The 20054-nt window shown below is 42.6% G+C and overlaps 1 protein-coding gene across 6 annotated transcripts in view; it reads right to left on the bottom strand.

Annotated features, from left to right (window-relative positions):
* LOC121535748 (phospholipid-transporting ATPase ABCA1-like) overlaps nucleotides 1-19233 on the bottom strand; it is a 38542-nt gene extending 19309 nt beyond the window's left edge. For 3 of the 6 annotated variants that reach the window (XM_045206015.1, XM_041843005.2, XM_045206016.1), the window contains exons 1-10: nucleotides 17063-17354; nucleotides 16036-16129; nucleotides 13065-13206; nucleotides 12694-12812; nucleotides 7758-7879; nucleotides 6414-6605; nucleotides 4889-4978; nucleotides 1549-1795; nucleotides 1086-1225; nucleotides 658-774 (exon numbers count right to left, since the gene is read on the bottom strand). In XM_045206015.1, the coding sequence (XP_045061950.1) occupies nucleotides 658-774; nucleotides 1086-1225; nucleotides 1549-1795; nucleotides 4889-4978; nucleotides 6414-6605; nucleotides 7758-7879; nucleotides 12694-12812; nucleotides 13065-13206; nucleotides 16036-16129; nucleotides 17063-17128 (1329 nt within the window). In that variant the 5' untranslated portion in view covers nucleotides 17129-17354. Of the gene's footprint in view, nucleotides 1-657; nucleotides 775-1085; nucleotides 1226-1548; nucleotides 1796-4888; nucleotides 4979-6413; nucleotides 6606-7757; nucleotides 7880-12693; nucleotides 12813-13064; nucleotides 13207-16035; nucleotides 16130-17062; nucleotides 17355-19076 lie in introns of those variants that run through there. The other 3 variants (XM_045206012.1, XM_045206013.1, XM_045206014.1) reach the window with 3 other exon arrangements.
* Between the last annotated feature and the right edge of the window lie 821 nt (nucleotides 19234-20054).

The following is a 20054-nucleotide window of genomic DNA, read 5'->3' as shown; positions in this document are numbered from 1 at the left end:
TGTCCCCTCTTTTCTAACCCCTTACAAAAAAAGATTGCAGTTTTGAAACTGCAGTAAAAGTGCAGTAACTGCAGTCGACTGTGGTATTTTGGACATAGTAATTGCAAAATAACTGCAGTTATACTGCACTCTGACTGAAATCTTTTTCTGTCAGGGACACCATAGACCACGTTAGTTACGGTGATAGAAATCTTCAACCACATCTTGTCAATAAATAATAATAAACCACACAGAAAATTATGTATTGCTTGGACTTTCTGGGGGTTCTTTCACTTCAAAGTGCTTTCACTTTAAATATTTTTCCCCCTTCCTAGCTCTGACTTTGCTGATAGCTACTTTATTGAGGAACAATGTACTTACTATGACTGTGATATGTGGTCGTCCCAGCTAGCTATCTTAAGATGAATGCACTAACTGTAAGTCACTCTGGATAAGACCGTCTGCTAAATGACTAAAATGTAAATCTAAAAGATCTTACGCAACAGCTTTCTTTTAGGCTAATAATATAACATTAGCAGACTCTATCTTGTTTTCTGTTTTCTGTATTCTTCTACAGTGCCCGATACTGTTGGTACCATGACAACAGATCTGTAGCTACTGTATACTGTAGGTACAACTGTAAATACTATGAGATCAGATGAGAGAGTAGAAACTCACCCGAACCAGGTCCATCTCCTCGCTGCTCTCCATGAAGGTCCAGACTTTAGGCCTCATCTCCTCCCACATCCCACCCAGGTCCCTCAGGATACCCAGCTCCTGGAATGTCTTGTTCATCTGGGGGGGGAGATAGGAGAGAGAGAGCGATAGGAGAGAAAGAGGGAGAGAGATAGGAGGGAGAGGGAGATAGGAGAGAAAGAGAGAGGAGAGAAAGAGGGAGAGAGATAGGAGAGAACGAGACAGAGAGAGAGATAGAAAGATGGGAGAAAGAGAGAGATAGGAGAGAAAGAGAGCAAGAGAGAGAGAGGGAGAATGGAGAGAGATGGTTAAAATGGCGGCCTCGATGCCGAGTTAGTGGAGACACATTTATATGTAGGTTCCTTTTCATGCAGGTTTCTTTGTGTTCCTTCCGTTAGAGTCTATCTCACCTCGTGTATGATCCTCTGTGTGGCGGGAGTGTCGGGGGTGTACAGGATCTTTCCCATGAGGAGAGGCTTCAGGGCCCTCCAGATCATCCTGGAGATGGGGCTAGCTTCCAGACTCCTCATCATGCTGTTACAGTACGGAGCTGAGGGGTGGAGGACAGATGGACACTGGTCAGTATCACACCACCGTAGGCGGAGTATTCAGTAGCCTATACACTTTGAAGAGGGTTACTGTGGCTATCTCTGTTCTAACACCAGGGAGGAATACGTTGGTGTCTATACATCCTGTATTTCCCCCCAAACTGTTAAAAGCCTTACCAAAAATTGAAATTGCATCTGATTGAAGTGTGTGAAGACCATTTTTTACTATAAAATTCCTAACAAATTGATCCACTTTTGATATAAGTAAAAACTATTAATGAATGTAAAAGTTAAATTTAGAGCAGGGAGTTGACCAAGGGCTCACTTGAGGTGTTGTCGTAGGCGGACACGGGTTCGTCGTCACTGTCGTTGCCGCCGTGGTTACCGAACAGTGCCTTGTAGTTGTTGTCCTCGTACCAGTTGAGGGACTTGATCTTCAGTCCGCCGCCCTCGGGGTGACCACAGACGATACGGGACACGGCCTGGTACATGTGGCTGGGGGAGCCTGTGGCGTTGGCCGTCAGGTAATGGATCTCGTTACGCATCTCCTTCCAACTCTTCATACTGGCCAGCTAGGGGAAGAGGAGAGGAATATGTACATTTAAGACACTATTGAATACATATTATGAGTCGTATTATTTAGGATTTTTTATTTCATGCATTTGTCTAGTACCTATTTATTGGAATGTTTACTCTTGTATTTGTGTATTGTGTTGTATTGTGTTTTGTGTATGCGTAAATTAAAGTACTTTCAGAGTACAGTAATATGTGTCAAGTCAACACATGATTACACCATGTGCCGAAGACATGTTAAGACATGTTTACACCAACACTCAGACATGTTCTAGAACTGATGTACTGTGTGAGTTCAGAGAGTTAAGGAAAGCTATTCCAGGTAGGAGTCTTTGGCTTGCATCACAAATGGCACCCTATTCCCTATATAGTGCACTACTTTTGACCAGGGCCCAATATGTAGGGAATAGGGTACCATTTGGGAAACAGACTTTGTTAGACCTAAGGTGAAAAACACTTGTCCTAACTGCCTGCCTGCGTAACAGCCTTGGACAAATATAGCAACTGTTCTTGTCACATTCACTCACATGGTATGGTAGCCTGAAAGCATTGAAAACATGTGGTTTATGTGGTCTATTGTGCAATCCCCCTTCCATATTTTCAATAAATTATTTTTATTTTTTTATTACTAAAATCCTTATTCTCCTCAAGTCCTCACTACTTGTGAGTTTCTGTGTCCAGTAATACATTAGAAGAGCAATGGGTTAACTGTGCACTCTAGGTCAGAAATGGTGACAATCCACAAACATTTAAGCCCCTAAAAAACCCTTAACAACTTCTATGAGAGTTGTATTTTTCTTTCTGTTGCGAAAAACGTAGTAAGCTTTCTGCGACATCTTTTTGAGTACGGACCCATCACACCTTTTTGCTTAGTTGAATTCCCAGGTTTTACGCACCAACCAAACTTCTGGTCCCCTTTTGATTGAGTCTATTTAGCTCATCTGGGTCTTTAGGTGTGAAAGTGAGGCTACAAAAACCAGGCCTTGCACCGACATGCTCCGACCTGTGTGCTTGAGAGTGAGACAGGCTCTCTGCGTATGTGTGCGTGTGTCAGTGCGTACACAATTGAGAGAAAGGTTACTCTCGGTCATTTCTCTAATACAGGAACCACAGTGGACTCACTGCACAAGTGGCTGGTTATCTTAGAAAAACACTTTGAAGACGGTGGACGGAGCTAAAATTAACGTACCTAAGCATACCAAGGTCTTTTGTCATTTGAGACTGAGAATAGAATAGGTAGGTCAGTTATTATAACACAACTCAGCATCTTTCTGGAACTATAAATATGTATTGGATTTATTATCTAACCTTGTTAGATAATATCTTGGGATACGTGATTAAATGAAACCGACTGGATATTGTTGCACAGTTCTAGTAGTTTTCTGCCACAAGGAGATTACTTGAGACACTCAGACACCTAACACATCTTCATTGACACTGATCCTTTAATTAACAACCCTAGTTTTCAAGAGCTGTCCTTTTTGACAAAGATGACGACACATTCTTATCATTTAGAATGTTGTAATCGTTTAGAATGTTGTAATCGTTTAGAATGTTGTAATCGTTTAGAATGTTGTAATCATTTAGAATATTGTAATCATTTAGAACGTTGTAATCATTTTGAGTCAAGTTTCTCATAACAAAGAAACTCCAGCGAACTCTTGAGATCCGCCTTCCTCGCTCAGTGTTCTGTGGTTGCAGCTGATTTCGGAGCCACATCAGCAAGTCACATGCTTCCTCAGCGCCGTCCAAAAACGTACAAAGAAAGAAAGAACAGGGCAGCCAGTGGGAGGAGGGGAGGAAGAGAGAAAGAGATGGGAGGGTCTTCCTCCTCTCCACCTCAAGTAGAGCTCGCCGTATACAGAGAGAACCTTGACCGAGAAAGGCCTCTCTCTCTCTTTCTGTCTGCCTGTGCCTGTCTCTCTGCCTCACGCCCGCGGGCTAGACATATAGCATGCAAACAGGCCGAGTCATTTGAGGAAGGCAGCCTGTACCAACCTCTCGCGCCTCCAGCCTGAAGAGAGGTTACTAGAGGTTATGTCTCAGAGCCAAGGCAGCTCACCACTAGGCTGCTACAGGGCTAACTAAGCTTCTTCCCTCTCATACAAAAGCAGCTAATGGCAAAACGCTGTGGTTGAGGTTAAATAAAGGTGGGAAAAGTTCATTTTTCCATTTTTGAAACATTCATACCGGTAGCTTCTCTTGTCTTGTAACATTGCTGCTTGCTTGACTTCTTGAGCAGGAAAGGGATCATTCAATCATTACTTGAAGGGACTTTTCTTTGTCTCTGCCCATGGATTTCCTCGGATGACACATACAGTATGCCAGATGGATATACAGTGACATACAGTTCTGCCAGAGAGCGTATGCTAAACACATCAGTGGGAACGACCTCGCTTTCCCACAGCTGACGGCTTCCTTATGTTCTGCCTACTCAGCAATATTGTGGCTGGAGAGAGGGGAGGTAGAAGGAGGAGAGATTGAGAGGGGGGGCAGAGGGGCAGAGAGTATTGTGGCAAGGTGATCTATTGTAGTTTTTTCCCCCTAGTACATCCTGCTAAGTCTCTTAGCGTTTCCCAGCCATGTACTGTAGTGGACATTCCTATTGTAGCTAGCACAGATTTGGTTACTCAAGAACTGGGTCTGATATGTTGGGGACAGTTAGCTGTGTTGACAGTGCAGATGCCACGGAGGGATAGCGTTGCAGTTTCGCCATGTCCTGACCTGGACTGGTACCAACTGGACTGCTGACACTAAACAGTCTATTTGTTATGTACAAAATGACAGGGTTACAGCCATTTGAGGTAAAGTGGCCATTTTGTGAGGAGCAGGGCACCAAGCTAGCTTGTTTGTTTGCATATTGTGGTCCAAAGTTGTGTAGCACCTGTTTTTGTCAGACCACTACTACAACTGATGGCAATCTTAGTGGTTGTTTTCGGCCTACATTCAAATGAGTTCACCGATAAGGCAGTTTGCTTTTCCATAGAAAGAAAGTGTCAAAGGTTGTTTAAGACTATCCAAAACAGATGCATACCCAGAAATGTACGTCAAAACATACATGTAAGCGGGTGTGCCTGTCACACAGCACCTACCTCTACAGCCAGCGCTCCCAGGCTCTCTAGTAGACTGTCGGTTGCCGCGGATACCTTCTGGACGACCTCAGGGTCGGACTTCACGTCCTTCTGTTGGGGGTGAGGAGGATGAGGGAGAAAGGGGAGGGGGGATAAAAGACATGAGAACAAACACACTCCAGGGACACTTCAGAGGGTGTTTCCTGTCCAACCTCATCTGTTATTGACTGTCACAAGAGGGCAGCTGAAATGTGAGCTGCTGCACTCTCACAGCTGTTACTGATGAGGGGGGAAAGTTAGACTGCATCTGAAATGGAACCATATTCCTTATATAGTGCACTACTTTTGACCAGAGCCCTGGTCAAAAATTGTGAACTATATAGGGAAAAGGGTGCCATTTCAGACCTACCTTAGCCACTAAGTACAGGTCTGGGGTCAGCTTTCCTTATAGGTCCAATATTGCTGCGTTCCATTGTCTATATTAGTGTACCACTCAGAATGCAAGGCTTAATTTGATGTGTAGTGATATGATGTGGATTTTGGATCAGGGCCTATATCAGTACTTAACAGCAGTGGGTTACTTTATACTGTATTCAGAACAGTTGGTATTTATTCAAACTCTAGTCTAATATCCCTGATCCCTATTTTGTTAGGGAGGGAAACCTATCGGTCTTTTTAAGAACAAATAATGTCACTTTAACACCGGTTTGAAATTACGGCTGATTCAGCAGTATGATATTTCAACAAACATTTACCACATTTCCTCCCATGTTAGTTGACCATTGCGACAGCATTTGCATTGGCAGACTGTTCTGTACACTTGGGCACCTTCCAAAAGCTTGTACCAACACCGGACTGAGAGTTCTGACTTAGCTAACGAAACTGGATCAGCTAAAACATTTCACTCTTAGATTTGCAAGTGTGACTGTCATCTGAAGTGATTCTATTCACTGAGTCCTATTATTGTTGAAATTAACAAACAGTATTTTTCTTTGTGTGTGTGTGTGTGCGCGTGCGTGCCTGCGTGTGTGTATGGTGTGTGTGTCTCAGTGCCATAAGGCTATTTTCAGACATCTGCCACAACAGGGTTGGCAGCCTCTCCAACTCCCATTACGAGAAAGAGACAAGGGACGCATTCATTGTCAAATTAATGTTTTGTGACAGGAACAGAAAACTATGCGATGAGAACAGAAATCTTGGAAAGAAATATGTATTCATAATTCCTGACCTAACATGTCTGGGAACATTATATTTTCTTTATCAGAAGAAAGAAGGTTTGGTGTCAGCAGGCTAAATTATCCCGCCATAAAGTGTGCTTTGTGTGAAAGTGAGTGCATAGGGAATTGCCTATTCAGTTGGTCTGACTGACCAATGATTTAACAAAACATTCATTGAACAAATGAAGATTTGCTAGGCCTATGGCGTTGTGTTATTAGGCGTTCAGTGTTAAAGCCCCCAGTGTTAAAGCCCCCAGTGTTAAAGCCCCCAGTGTTAAAGTGTTCAGTTTTAAGTCTTAAAAAGTGTTAGTATTTTAAGTGTTTCTTACCCGTATGGGTTTCAGGAAGTCCAGGTTGGACAGGAAGTGATCCTGGGCCTTGTTCAGCCAATCAGGGGAGGCCTTGCAGATGATGTCTTGAGTGAGCCGTGACACATTCTTGTCGGAGATGGTCACAAACTCCTCCAGAGAAGTGGTGTTACACATATCTCTAAGATGGACGCCAAAGCCTCCAATCAGGACCTGGTAGATAACATGAAATTATATTTCAGGGATCAAGTTCTCGCAGTCGAGGGGAGAGTTGTGATTTCATGTTTTAACTGTAACAACTTTCACGATGAATGCCTAGTCAGGAATGATTTTGCAAATATATTTTGAATCACATAACATCACAGGAAAGCTGTTATCATGTCAGTGCTGGTAGTTCTACTGCCTCTGGGGCAACGTTTCCCAAACTCAGTCCTGGGGACCCCAAGGGGTGCACGTTTTGATTTTTGCCTTAGCACTACACAGCTGATTCAAATAATCAACCCAACATGTTTTTATTCTATTCCAGGAAGATATTTGCTCAGCCTCGTAAAGATTTGCGGAATGACCCATAAAAAAAAAATCTCATTTCAGAATTCTACATTTCCAATTCATCCATTTCCATATGGCCATAGCTATAGTCATGCATGGGGGAGACTTGTTTTTTCACTTAGGGAGGCATAGCTCGAAGGTCCCACCAGTCTGAGGCACATGCAGTGCACATGTGTCCAAACTGGCTGACTGAGGGAGGGAGGCAGAGGGAAGCTGCTGCGGTGAATAACAATGTGTCCTGTATTAGCACATCCAAGAGAAATGTATCTCTGACCCTCTTCGCAAAAAGAAAACAACAGAAAGCCCAATTAAAATCCCCTAAACATTTCTACAATGTACTGTAGGACCTTCGCGGACTCTATCTGTGGAAAAAGGGCAGAGAGAGACGGGGCTGATGGGTAATAAAACATCCACAGTGGGGGGGGGGATACGGTTAATAGATCCACCGCGTGTGAGTGAGCCCCTCTCTGCACATGCTCACTGTGAGGCAGACAGAAGATGGAGGAGAGATGGAGGGCGGAGCTAAATCATGGGACTACAGCCCTCCAAATACTGAGCTTAATTATTTTCCAGGAAAAAGAGGATGATATGAGCCACAGACTTGGTTCTCTACGCAACACCATCCCCCTTATGATTTCATTACAGGGTGTTATGAGTTTAGCTGTCTCACGGTATATATCATTTAGTTACAACGCGTCAGATACCAGCAAACCAAGGTCATAGCATGTATGACTTCCTTTAAAAAGGTACTCGATGTGTTGACAAACCGAAGGCGAAACCTTCTCTTTTCTCTTCAGACACAGTGAATATGTTTACCTTCTCTAGGTTGAGGTCGGCCTCTACAATCTGCTGGACGGCATGATGGGATAGGGAGGCGTTACGATGCAGGAACAACGATAAGGTCTCCTTATCACGGAGAAAGTCCTTCAGCTTGAAACCTGGAATGGGATGATGGAACGCACATTCAACAGACGCAAGGAACACTGTGCTGCATGATTAGAAACATACATATGTTTTTAAGGATACAATTGTGATTTAGCATCTTGAATAAATAAATTATAGTCTATTATCTGCGGTAACTCCAAATACACTGCGTTCTTTGGGTGAAAACTGTAAAGTCCTCAATAATATGGTATAATAGATACTATATATTATACTAATATACTGGCATGGACAGAATGGAGTGATACAGTGAGGGGGAGACATATCATGGACCCAGTCTACCCCGCTCAGAGGGGCTATTGTGTTCACTGTGTCAGAACATTCCAGAGAAGTCATCTCCGCTTAAAAACCAGTTGGAGTCAGCTCAGCACTCTACTGCTTCGCACTCCGCAGCCGGGGTTACTCTAGGGCGTTCCACTTTGGCCCAAATACTGGGATATAGTACTGTGCTCCTCACTTTTCACTCTGTCCCTCCCTGCCCAGCTTGAATTGGAAATCTCCTTACTTAAACATTAGCGTCTCTGTGTTTGTGTTGCGTTAGTTAGCACAGTGACAAGAATAGCTGCCGGGGGGAGAGGGGGGTACTAGAAGGGAGTTTCACCCATAACTAGGGCCCAGGAGTTTTTCCTGGTCAGAACCCTAACACTATTCCTAACCCTATCCTCTTAGAAAAAAGTTATATCTAGAACTTTGTCTGTCCCTGTAGGAGAACCCTTTTGGGTTCCAGGTAAAACTCAACTGGTAACACGACCTAGACAGGAAACACTTAGCTGCCCCAGAGGCCCCTGCTCCCAGTGGGGACGTGGTGTGTGTTTTAGAGACGTCCCCACAGCATAGAGACGACCCCAGAACAAATAACCAGGGAGTGATAATGAGCTCTAATCATCCTGCCTTCAGGAAACAAGAGACTGGAGATGTGCCCTAACAACAGTACTGAGTGAGAGTACTGCCATGAAACACCAGAGGGATAGCCCCTAAAGGTACTGTTTGTCTGCACTTGGCTTAGGTGGTGACTATGCTGTGTCTTTGACCTACCAAAACAACAACAAGTAGGCTACCACAAAATTAGACAGACTGGCATCCAGGCTTGTCATTACTTGCCCTGGCTTCTGGTGAGGAATACTTGATAGACCTGAGGAGACAGATGATTCACCTGTTTCCAAACCTCTCTGACTCAACAAACAACCTACAATCAGACAAACAAAATGGCTGCCTTTGCCAAGTGTGACAAATGACAGTTGGCTACAGATAATTGCAGGTTGATAGAAGAAGTGGAACTAACGTACTGACCGAGAGGGTCACGGTCACCTGAGGCCAAATGACCCACCCTGTTTCCCATAGGGCTCAGATCAAACGTAGTGCACTATATAGGGAATAGGGTGCCATTTGGGACACAGACAAAGATTGTCCTGACTGACTGACTCTAATAACCTGAGAGAGGGAATCTGAGAGCGACTGATCTGGAACTTGACTGACCGACAGGGGGAAAATGACAAAGAATGTGGGACGCTAGGCAAGCCAGACCTCTTTGAGAAGGAGAATTGTCCGTGCGTCCGAGCGTCCGTGTGAAGAGAATACAGAACCGGGGAGTTACGAGACCTTCGAAAGAACAAACCACCCACCTAGGAAACCGTTCTGCCGGTCAGTCTGGCTGACATATCAACCCATTACATTAAAGCTAGTCTTTGTGACAAACCGAAAAGAGAAACGCAAGCAGCAGCATATTGACGTCTAGCATATAAAACATACAGCCAAGTGAGAGAAGGGAGAAGTCCATGGATTTTGTGAGAGAAGAGAGAAGTGGATATATTTCATTAATAAGACCAAAGTGCTTCTGTTCTGACACAAGGCACTAATTCTAACACGAACACCAACATGAACTTTCTTCCCTTTACATAATGGCACTCCACTGTAAGGCTGTTATATAGTGTAAGGATTTTAAAGAGGGTTAATGCAGAGCTGTGATCTGCTCATAGACTCCTTTTAAACACTGACAACCAATGTTAACACTGCTTGCTTTTTAGTCTTGATATTAAAACACTGCTATTTTTAACACTGACATCTTTCTCCACGTTTGGCCAGACTGTTCACGTGACTCGTTATATTTGCATACAACCTAATTAATTATGCTGGAATGAGCTATTACGCAATAGTGTTGACACAGTCTTCATGACCTGAATATCTCAGGTAATGTATTAACTCTGCTCTAGTCCTCTGGGAGGAAGCCTAGGTGGGAAGTTATACTGCAGGAGTAGATCGACGATAAATGCATGTTGGAGGGGAAATATGATATACTTTTTCACACCCTTTCTCTATCCAGACCAAAGTGGGGTCAGTGAGTTCTGTTTCGAAGCGATTCATCTATTTTTATATATATATTTGTTTTTAACCTTTATTTAACTAGGCAAGTCAGTTAAGAACAAATCTTTATTTACAATGACGACCTAAAGGCAAAAGCGGTAGGCCTATGTTAGTCTCTGAACTAATCTTTGGCTGGATATAGAACAGTGATAGTATGGTTATCACAGATACAGTTCATTTATGCTCCTTTGTGTAATAATGAATTACTTCGTTCGTTATCTTTAAAATGTGTCAGCTTGATGGTTTAACAGCGGTGTTAGCGTTAACCTTGATGAGGTACCATGATGCTTCTCCAGCAGCTGATGTTACATAATTAGCTAATTCAACCAAAAAAGTCCATGAATAGTCAATGTCTGTTGTAAGTTGAAATATTACATTGGTATAATGTTAATTCAACGCGTTTTGCCCGGTGGGTAGGTACTATGTATGGCAGATATATAGGGTGTGGGGACTGGGACACCTCAGGACTCATGCAAGGGAAATATACTATCATCAACCTGATATCCTCAAAGACCTTTTCCCCTCTTCTAGAGCCAAGGTCATGATAGCCCCATATACTATCCACTGTGAAAATGGCTGCTCAGCAAGAGCCAAAAGCTAACATACAGTATCCATTACATCTGTGGAGCAGTGTGCAGGAGTTTCTTTTCAATGGTATTCAGTTTTTCTATGCTGGTAATACGATTATTTATACTTTTTCAACTGCTGAAGTACCAGTAATCGCCATCTAAAATGAGATGGACAGTAATGTGAGGGGAGACTGGAGCAGTAACGTGAGGGGAGACTGGAGCAGTAACGTGAGGGGAGACTGGAGCAGTAACGTGAGAGGAGACTGGAGCAGTAACGTGAGGGGAGACTGGAGCAGTAACGTGAGGGGAGACTGGAGCAGTAACGTGAGGAGACTGGAGCAGTAACGTGAGGGGAGACTGGAGCAGTAACGTGAGGGGAGACTGGAGCAGTAACGTGAGGGAGACTGGAGCAGGCGTGAGGGAGACTGGAGCAGTAACGTGAGGGGAGACTGGAGCAGTAACGTGAGGGGAGACTGGAGCAGTAACGTGAGAGGAGACTGGAGCAGTAACGTGAGGGGAGACTGGAGCAGTAACGTGAGTTGAGACTGGAGCACACAATGATCCTCAAACAGGATGCAGACACATTCCATGTCCAGGGTTGGTCCAGTTCAGACACAGACACAAACACAGAGACAGCAGTCAGAACATTAATGGGCCAGTTAGTTTAGATCTGTATCCTGTTGTGATGGGTGGGCCCAGGGAGGTCTTCCTGCCATTTAAAGAGTTAGAACAGGACAGGACAGGGGCACTGCCCCCCGTTGGCCCAGCAGCAACCTCCCCACCCCAGGTCTGGCATGGACTGATTACACCAGTGCTATGCCACCCATAGAAATCAAATTACTAGAAGGGACAAAGCCTGGTCCCATATTCATTTGTGCCGTCTAGCCAACTCCCAGCAGATCTGGGACCAGGCTAACAAAGCCCCTCAGACCACCACATTCTTTGATTGGGTCACTCATGGATACACTGAATCATAGAACATTGACTGGAATGAAAACGTCCATTCTAGTAATTCTATTTCTATGCTGCCAACCTGCACCCATTGCCCTGCATTACAAGCCAAACGGCCCCATTTTGATTAGGAGCTGTATGGTCGCCAGTAATCTGCTTTTCTTCGCATTAGGAATTTGGGTTTTCATGGAGGCCATTAAAATCTAAGCATGTAATTTGCTCTGAACTCTCTGCACCGTTTGGCCCCAGGAAAACGAAGACTTCACCATCAAACAAATCTCAAGTTCAGTACTATGTGCTTCAAGTCTACAGCATGTTCCCTACGTCTATAGCGCAAGGCATGTACAGATAGGTGATCATACCTACCTACTGAAAATATAGGCTAATCAAACTGAGATCAGTATGCATGCTATACGTTTATGGCTCAGGGTCTATGTATGCAGGTGGGTACAGACTTAGGTTCAGATTCAGTAACATCAATGTACATGCAGAAACATACATAAAAGGTGATGCCATACAGTACTTTAAACAATAGGTACAAATATATAAATCAGCGTAAATATATGGACGGTGCATCAATAAAAAGGTTATCCATGGACATCCCACTGGGCACAGATGTCATTTCAATGTCTAGTTTTCATTTACGTTTGGTTGAGTTGTCAACTAACGTGAATTTTCAACGTGAAATCGACAAAAAATGTCACCATGTTGTTGGATTTAAGTTAAAAGTTGGGTGGAAAAAGACAAAATTCCCTTACGTTGATGACTTTTTGCAAATCCAATCAGTTTTCCACATTGATTCAACATCTTCACATTGCATTTTTTTGTTGAAATGACGTGGAAACAACATTGATTTAACCTCTTTTTTGTCCAGTGGGATGTATCTTTAAGTCTGTAGCTCAGGGTCTATGTACTGTGATCTGTCCTACCTGCCGTGTTGCTTTGTAGTTTCCTCAGAGCCCGCACCAGAACTTTGTAGCCCTCGAAGCTCTTGTCATTCTGGCTGTAGAGGAGGATCTTCTTGGCATCGATGAACAGACGGGAGATTCTGTGTTTCATAGAGAGACGATTAGACGATGTGAGGAACAACGGTGGTAAAACACACATGCTGATCCTCTGGTGTTGAGGGTCTGAAAGGAGGAACAATGCTACTTGTGGCATGGTTCATTATTTCAATGTTTTAATGTCTCAGTTTACATTGTTTACTTAGTTGTTTGTCATAAACATGACTAATAAAATTATTCTATCAATAAATCAATCAGTCAATATTATAGGGTCAGTTTTCGGGGGATGAACTCACATAGAATCGTTGAAGTTGCCCACCAGCCCTGGGGTCTCTCCTGGTGTGGGGTGGCGGAAGCAGGGGTTGTTGGCGTTACAGATGATACCTTGTACCCAGGGCAAGGTGCCCGCCGAGGGCATGGCCTTGTTAGGGAAATGGCCTGGAGAGGGACAAATAGAGAAGGTCAATGATCGACACCCCTTTATGTCACAATATGTCTCTCTATGTAGCTGCCCAGAGTCAAATTATTAGGTTGGGTAATTGTGGCACTTTAGTCAGTCAACCAACATTTCACAATGGCAGAGCAAGGAGGATTGAGTGAAACTCCATTTCAGCTTGGCTCAATTCAGAAGATCGAAATAACAGACAGGCGGACATCTTGTTTAGCAAGAGTACAGTACAACGGGGAACCTTAGTGTGCACAGATTGCTCGTGTACTCTGAGGAACTGTGTTGTCTACCAGAGAGAAAGAGACCAAGGCTGTGTCCCAAATTGCACCCTATTCCGCATGTGATCTGGGACGACTCGTGACCTTTGGATCAACATTCACTTTCAGTGAAGAGACAGAAGAGGTTATCAGTAAACTGTTATCAGCTACTGTATTTAGTTATAAAGCCCAGCAGATTGTGAAACAATCAAATAGAGTAGGACTACACACTGTGACCCAGTCCTGAGGTCAATATTGTTGAGTTGAGTGGGTGAAATCAAGTATTACTATCTATGGCCGAGTGGACTAGAGTGACAGGTTTGACCGTCAACAAAATGGTGACGTGCACATTCTGCAAAACAAGATGTTATAGAAGTATTCACATTTTCCTTTTCGCCTGCTGGGTTTATTAAAGCACTGCCAATTGAATAGTCCTTTCACATTCCACAGTTAAGGTATCATATACAGAGTTTAATAGCCTAGCCTACTGGCCTGCTATCCAACCTACACTGAGTGTACAAAACATTAGGAACACCTGCTCTTTCCACGACATAGACACAAATCAGTGTAGATGAAGGGGAGGAGACAGGTTAAATAAGGAATTTTAAGCCCTGAGACAATTGAGACATAGATTGTGTATTTGTGCCATTCAGAGGGTGAATGGACAAGACAAAATATTTAAGTGCCTTTGAACGGTGTATGGTAGTAGGTGCCAGGTGCACCGGTTTGAGAACTGCAACGCTGCTGGGTTTTCACGCTCAACAGTTTCCGGTGTGTATCAAGAATGATCCACCACCCAAAGGACATCCAGCCAACTTGACACAACTGTGGGAAGCATTGGAGTCAACATTGGCCGGCATCCCTATGGAACGCTTTCGACACCTTGTAGAGTCCATGCCCAATGAATTGAGGCTGTTCTGAGGGCAAAAGGGGTGGACCTCAATATTAGGAAGGTGTTCCTTATGTTTTGTACACTCAGTGTATATCTGTATTTAATAGGAGGGCAAAGGTATAGCCTTCTGACCTGGTGAGAATGTACGTCCCAAATAGCACCCTATTCCCTTTAAAGTGCACTAGTTTTGACCAAATCCCTATGGGCCCTGGTCAAAAGTAGTGCACTATAAAGGGAAGAGGGTGCCAATTGGGATGCATCCAATAACTTTACTGGAGACGTATTGAGAAGATAGAGATAAAGATGGCAATAGAAAGAATAGCAGTTATACATACTTCTACTGACGTACATACTGTCCTACACAGTCCAGTGTTGTTGGAGTCTTACTGGTATACATTTACATTCAGGAAGTCAATTTAATGGAGATGTATTTATTATTGTTTTCGGGGGAATTTTACGATAATTCAATTTCAGAGATAAACAATTCAATTTTAGCTTCTAACTTTGTCAAAATACCTTTAAAATGTAATCAACAGGTTTGTCGGAGTTGCCGTTTTCTAATAATTATTATAATGTTCTCATTAACATTCTATGACATTGTTTTCAATGTGAGTTTGCCAAGACACAACAGACAAATGTTGTACACCGGTCATTTCAGGAAAAGGGCTTTTCTTGACTGACTCCATTGAATCAATGATCAATGGATCTTTCACAAAGCGGAATGCAATGGAAATAGAATTACACTTAAATTAAGTAGCTCAAAGTTGAGAATATATGATCTGTGTAAGTAACAACCTGTTCCCAGAGCTGTTATTGTGTACTCCAGGAGTTCCAGGAGTTTTAAAGGCCAGCGGGTCAATATATCAAATATTGACCAACTGAGTGGGATATTGACCAACTGAGTGGGATGTTTTTAAGATGGCAGTATAGAGGGAGGACCTTGGCTTGGGATGAGTAATGGCAGTTAAGGACATTAATGTACTCTTTGCATTAACATTTCTTGGACATAAAACATTGTTTCTTAATTTCCAGTAGGCCTATGGAACATTTCCACATGTTCACTCAGTCCACAAATTTTCTTTCCTTATCCATTGTTCTAGAAGAACTAAATCCATTGGGACACATTTCTTGTGGGAATCTCCTGCCTTCCACTGTTCTGTTGTGACTATCTGTCTTTGATACTAACTGTAATGTCCTTTAAAAATGATGAGCTCTCTTTCCCTGAAGTATCTTTTGTCTGTATTGCTTTGCTTTCCAAAGAGTCTTGGACTCAATAGACACTAGTGGCTGATGATATATAGAGGACAACTGTCTGGCATTCTGTTATCCTCCATCTTGTGATCTCTGACTCATCTAACTACAGAGAACAGGAAATGGGAACAAACGATTACGGGAAACAGTATTTGACAATAGACCTCTTTGGACCAAACGCCATGAGGTCTCTAGTACGTCACTACTGACCCAGTCGAGACACTAACATTATTCTTGAATTGCCTCATTATAACAGAGTGAATAAATCACCATAAACTAGGCTACATTTGAGTCGATTTGATCTCAGTTCAAATTCTAAAAGCTTTATTGTCCTTCAAATTTACCTAAGACAGAAAATGGTCTTTCACAGGCTAGTACACTGTGATTTCAGGCACTCTGTGTATGTGTGGGCTACTTACACTCATGTTGCTCGTAGGGTGGGTAATGCACCCTCACAGAGATGAGGATGAAGAAGATGAAGAGCGGCCATATTATCTCGATAATTAGCTGGAGCTGAAAGGGAAGTTCAGAAGGTCGATGAGAGACTGATAAACTCAGTCAGGACAAACAGCTTTCAAACAGTGAACCCAATGCCATAGTAAGGATGCCTGGTCTCCCTACAGAACAACCCATTTAGAGATTTCAATCATACCATCATGTGTAATTTATTTGGGGGCAAAACGACAGATAAGGACGAATCTTTGAACCTGACATTGTTTGCAAAGTAGGGTGGCCATGGATGTAAAAACAATTTGATGCAAATAAATGTTTAATGTTTCAGTGTCCTAGAACAGTGGTTCCCAACCAGGGGTACTAGGACCCCTGGGTACTTGGCCTATCCACAGGGGATACTTGAGAAGACTCATGAGACCATAGGCCTAATGGTAAAATGCACATGAGGGGGTACTTCAGGGGTACTCCGGGCAGAGCAAAATGTACTTGGTGGTACAATTAACCGAAAAAGGTTGGGAACCACTGTTCTAGAGTAGACAACCCACATCTCAGCTTTCTTTGTGTACTTTAGTCTTCTTAGATTATTTTCAGCGATTTTGAGGTTTAACAGTTTGATGACATGATAAGACAAGGTGATGGTGTTATTTAAAACTTAAAACTCCTCCATGCTATGCGTCACTGTCACTACATTGACTCTCTGCTACGTTGATGTTTTCTATGGTCTGAACATCCTCAATGAGTCAAAGGATAAATAAAGTTCATTCAAGTGGTGTTTCACAATCTCATTCCTTTTACCAATACATAGACAATGCTATGCTTTCTGTGTGAATTGGCCACACAAACAACAATAGTAACACATTGTATTGCTATAAACCTTGTAGCCACTAAATCGTATTATTCCACTTTGCCCCAGCAACTTTCATTGACACGCTCTCCTTATCTCACAGAATCTACGTGGGGTTGACAGACTTTTATTTTGTAGAAGTTACTTACTGTCTGTCTCCGTCTGTAGGTGAAGTTCTTCCACAGCAGTAAGCCCAGTTGAGTAGAGATGGCCATCTCGCCTCAGGGACCTATCCTACAGCCGTCCAGCTCCCAACTGCAGACACACAGCACAGTGACAACACAGTGAGACTCAGGGACCTATCCTACAGCCGTCCAGCTCCCAACTGCAGACACACAGCACAGTGACAACACAGTGAGACTCAGGGACCTTTCCTACAGCTCTTGAGCTCCCAACTGCAGACACACACACACAGTGAGACCAGAGAAGAAGGCTGCTTGAGTCCACTGGACACCACGCCACTCATAGGTCAAAGTCTAACCAAATATAACCATCAGATCTCCAATGGATCCTGGACTGTATTAACCAATCGGGGCAGTTTTTAGTGGTGCATTAGCATCATTTCCAGGATTGAGAAATTCAGTGTCTGTTACACAAAAACACACAGGGACTTTTGGATCGACAATCAGTCACTGGATACTTGGCAAATGAAGGTGTGCCACCCACACAATTGCAAAGAAATAGACTTTAATATCTAAACTACCAGATGTCCTCATAACATGACATTTCAATTCAATCCAGCAATTGCAATGCAGAAATGAACAATCACTAAAATTGCATAAGGCAAATGCTGTTACTATCATCCAATTATACAGCCAGCTGTAGTATTAAATACTTTCAGATGCAACAGAGTTCTTATTACATGAATGGGTCCCGTGTGGCTCAGTTGGTAGAGCAAGGCGCTTGCAACGCTAGGGTTGTGGGTTTGATTCCCATGGGGGACCAGTATGGAAGAAAAAAAGTATGCACTCACTACTGTAAGTCCCTCTGGATAAGAACATCTACTAAAATGTAAAGCACTTGCCATTCAATCAACTATGGTGACGCAACAAGCTCTCAACCAATTTGAATGTCTTTTCTCAAGCCAAAACTGTATGAGACGAATGAAGGACCAGCAGGCTACGCATTTAACATTTCATCAGTGATGTAGCCTATTCATAACGGAACACATTCAAAAGATTAATTTGGCAAAATCTGAATGATAGTCTACCTCAGGTCCCAGCATAATAAAAACAGATTTTCAAATGAACAGATCGTATATTGGTTACATTTGAGGTGGTCACAATATTTTTAGGTTGACGTTCCATCAGCTTCGTCGCATACCATAACAAACCACTACAGTACAAGTTGTAAACAACAGCCTCCCTGCAAATTAATCATTGCGGTTGCCTGGTGCAGAATTGCTGCGCGCGACTCTAGTGTGTTAATGTGGTTATTGTCTTTTTCTCAAAACATTGCAAAAATCACTCAGAATATGAACATCTTACAAAGGCTAAGAACAAAATTAATCACTGCTTTGATGAAACAGGCTATGAAAAAAAAAAAACGAATTAATAACAATATTACAACATTTATTAAAACAATAAAAACATATTTTCACAAGCTAAGACGTTACATTATTTCATTGTAATCGAATGTGAACCATATCAGTGAAATATAATTATCAAAATCATTTCAGAACTTCCAGCTGGATGTTTCATTGTTTCAAGAGGAAGGGGTTACTATCGGTCATTCAGCGCAGCGCAGACTCCTCCATACAATGAACCGCAGCAGATGCTGTAGCCCATACACTCTATTCATCTAGCACAAAACGGTCATATGCGATAAAGGCATTAAAACACTACCTACACTTTGTCATCTTACCCATCGACCAAACCGCATAAATGCATCTAAGTCATTCAATACATTTGATTGAGAATGAACACTGGAATTCATGTGTTGATTGTTGTGAACAACGTTGCGTACTATACAGGCGCCGAGGCAAAGATGCGCTTTTGTTTTGAAAAGATTTACAGACTGAATCAAACATGCGCAACCAAATACATCCGTTGTGTAAATATCAAACAAAAAAAATCCTTTAGGATGTTGCATGACACAATGTATATCACCCACAGAGCAACTTAACAAAGAAACAACAAAAACTAACAAAGAAAAACAACCGACCTTTTTCCCTAATGCTGCGAAATTCCAATTCTTCAATGTTCATAAATTGTAATTCCTTGAATTGGAAAAGGTAAAATGGACGCTTTTTTATTCGCCTTTTCACCACCGTTATTGTCTTCGCGGCTCTGTCTCTCTGGTTCTAACAGAACTGCTTTTTTTCTCCTCCAAGCTTTTATAGTGGCAGCCAATGCAGCCGCTTTCGGAAGAGGAAAGGTAACTCGCGGTCAAAAGGATCCGAGGCTGTTTGTGTTGCTCTCGCCTTAAACGGGACGCACGTGCAGAGTCAAAGAACTGCTCTTAAGAGGGCTACGTCGCCCTATACAGATGTATTTAGGTATTGAATCCATCCATGCAATGTATACAATCATTTTATGATTGTGTAATTTTCATATCTGTATAATAGCCTAATTTTTTGTTGAAAACAAGTGCTCAGTCTTGTCAGTGGCTAGTGGGGACATAATCGAGTCCAATAAATACCAGTATTCTATGACAGACTCTAAATGTAGGTTCAATCTGAAGGCATATCAGTTCACACATTTTATAAAAATAGAATTCTATTTTATCCTTTTGAAATAGAATTCTAAAAGTGTTTGACCTTCAGATTCAACCTACATTTAGAGTCTGTCATAACATATTGATATTTATTGGCCCAAAGACCATTCCACCTCAGTGACTTTGACTAAACAATAACTAGACACACAAGCTTGACGACCAGGTTCACTGGTTAACTAACTACAGAATACTGTCCAACGTTGCTGCATTCGTGATGACTAGGGCCAATATCAATGTAATATCAACTAGGTTACACGAGAAAATACACTCCGAGGCTGAGCACAAATTGAATGTTGAAGATGTATCACAGATTGTTGAGTAGAGTAATCCTAATTGGTTTGTGTCTGTGTCTTTAGAGGATGGGTGCAAGGACTTGGTAGCATCTCTCTGCCAAGGGATTGACCATCTGGTGTTCAATCTTTAAAT

The sequence above is a fragment of the Coregonus clupeaformis genome, chromosome 21, assembly GCF_020615455.1.
Source record: "Coregonus clupeaformis isolate EN_2021a chromosome 21, ASM2061545v1, whole genome shotgun sequence".
Classification (NCBI taxonomy): domain Eukaryota; kingdom Metazoa; phylum Chordata; class Actinopteri; order Salmoniformes; family Salmonidae; genus Coregonus; species Coregonus clupeaformis.
Note: the sequence above shows the minus strand (reverse complement) of the source record. Positions and strands in the feature narration are given on the sequence as shown.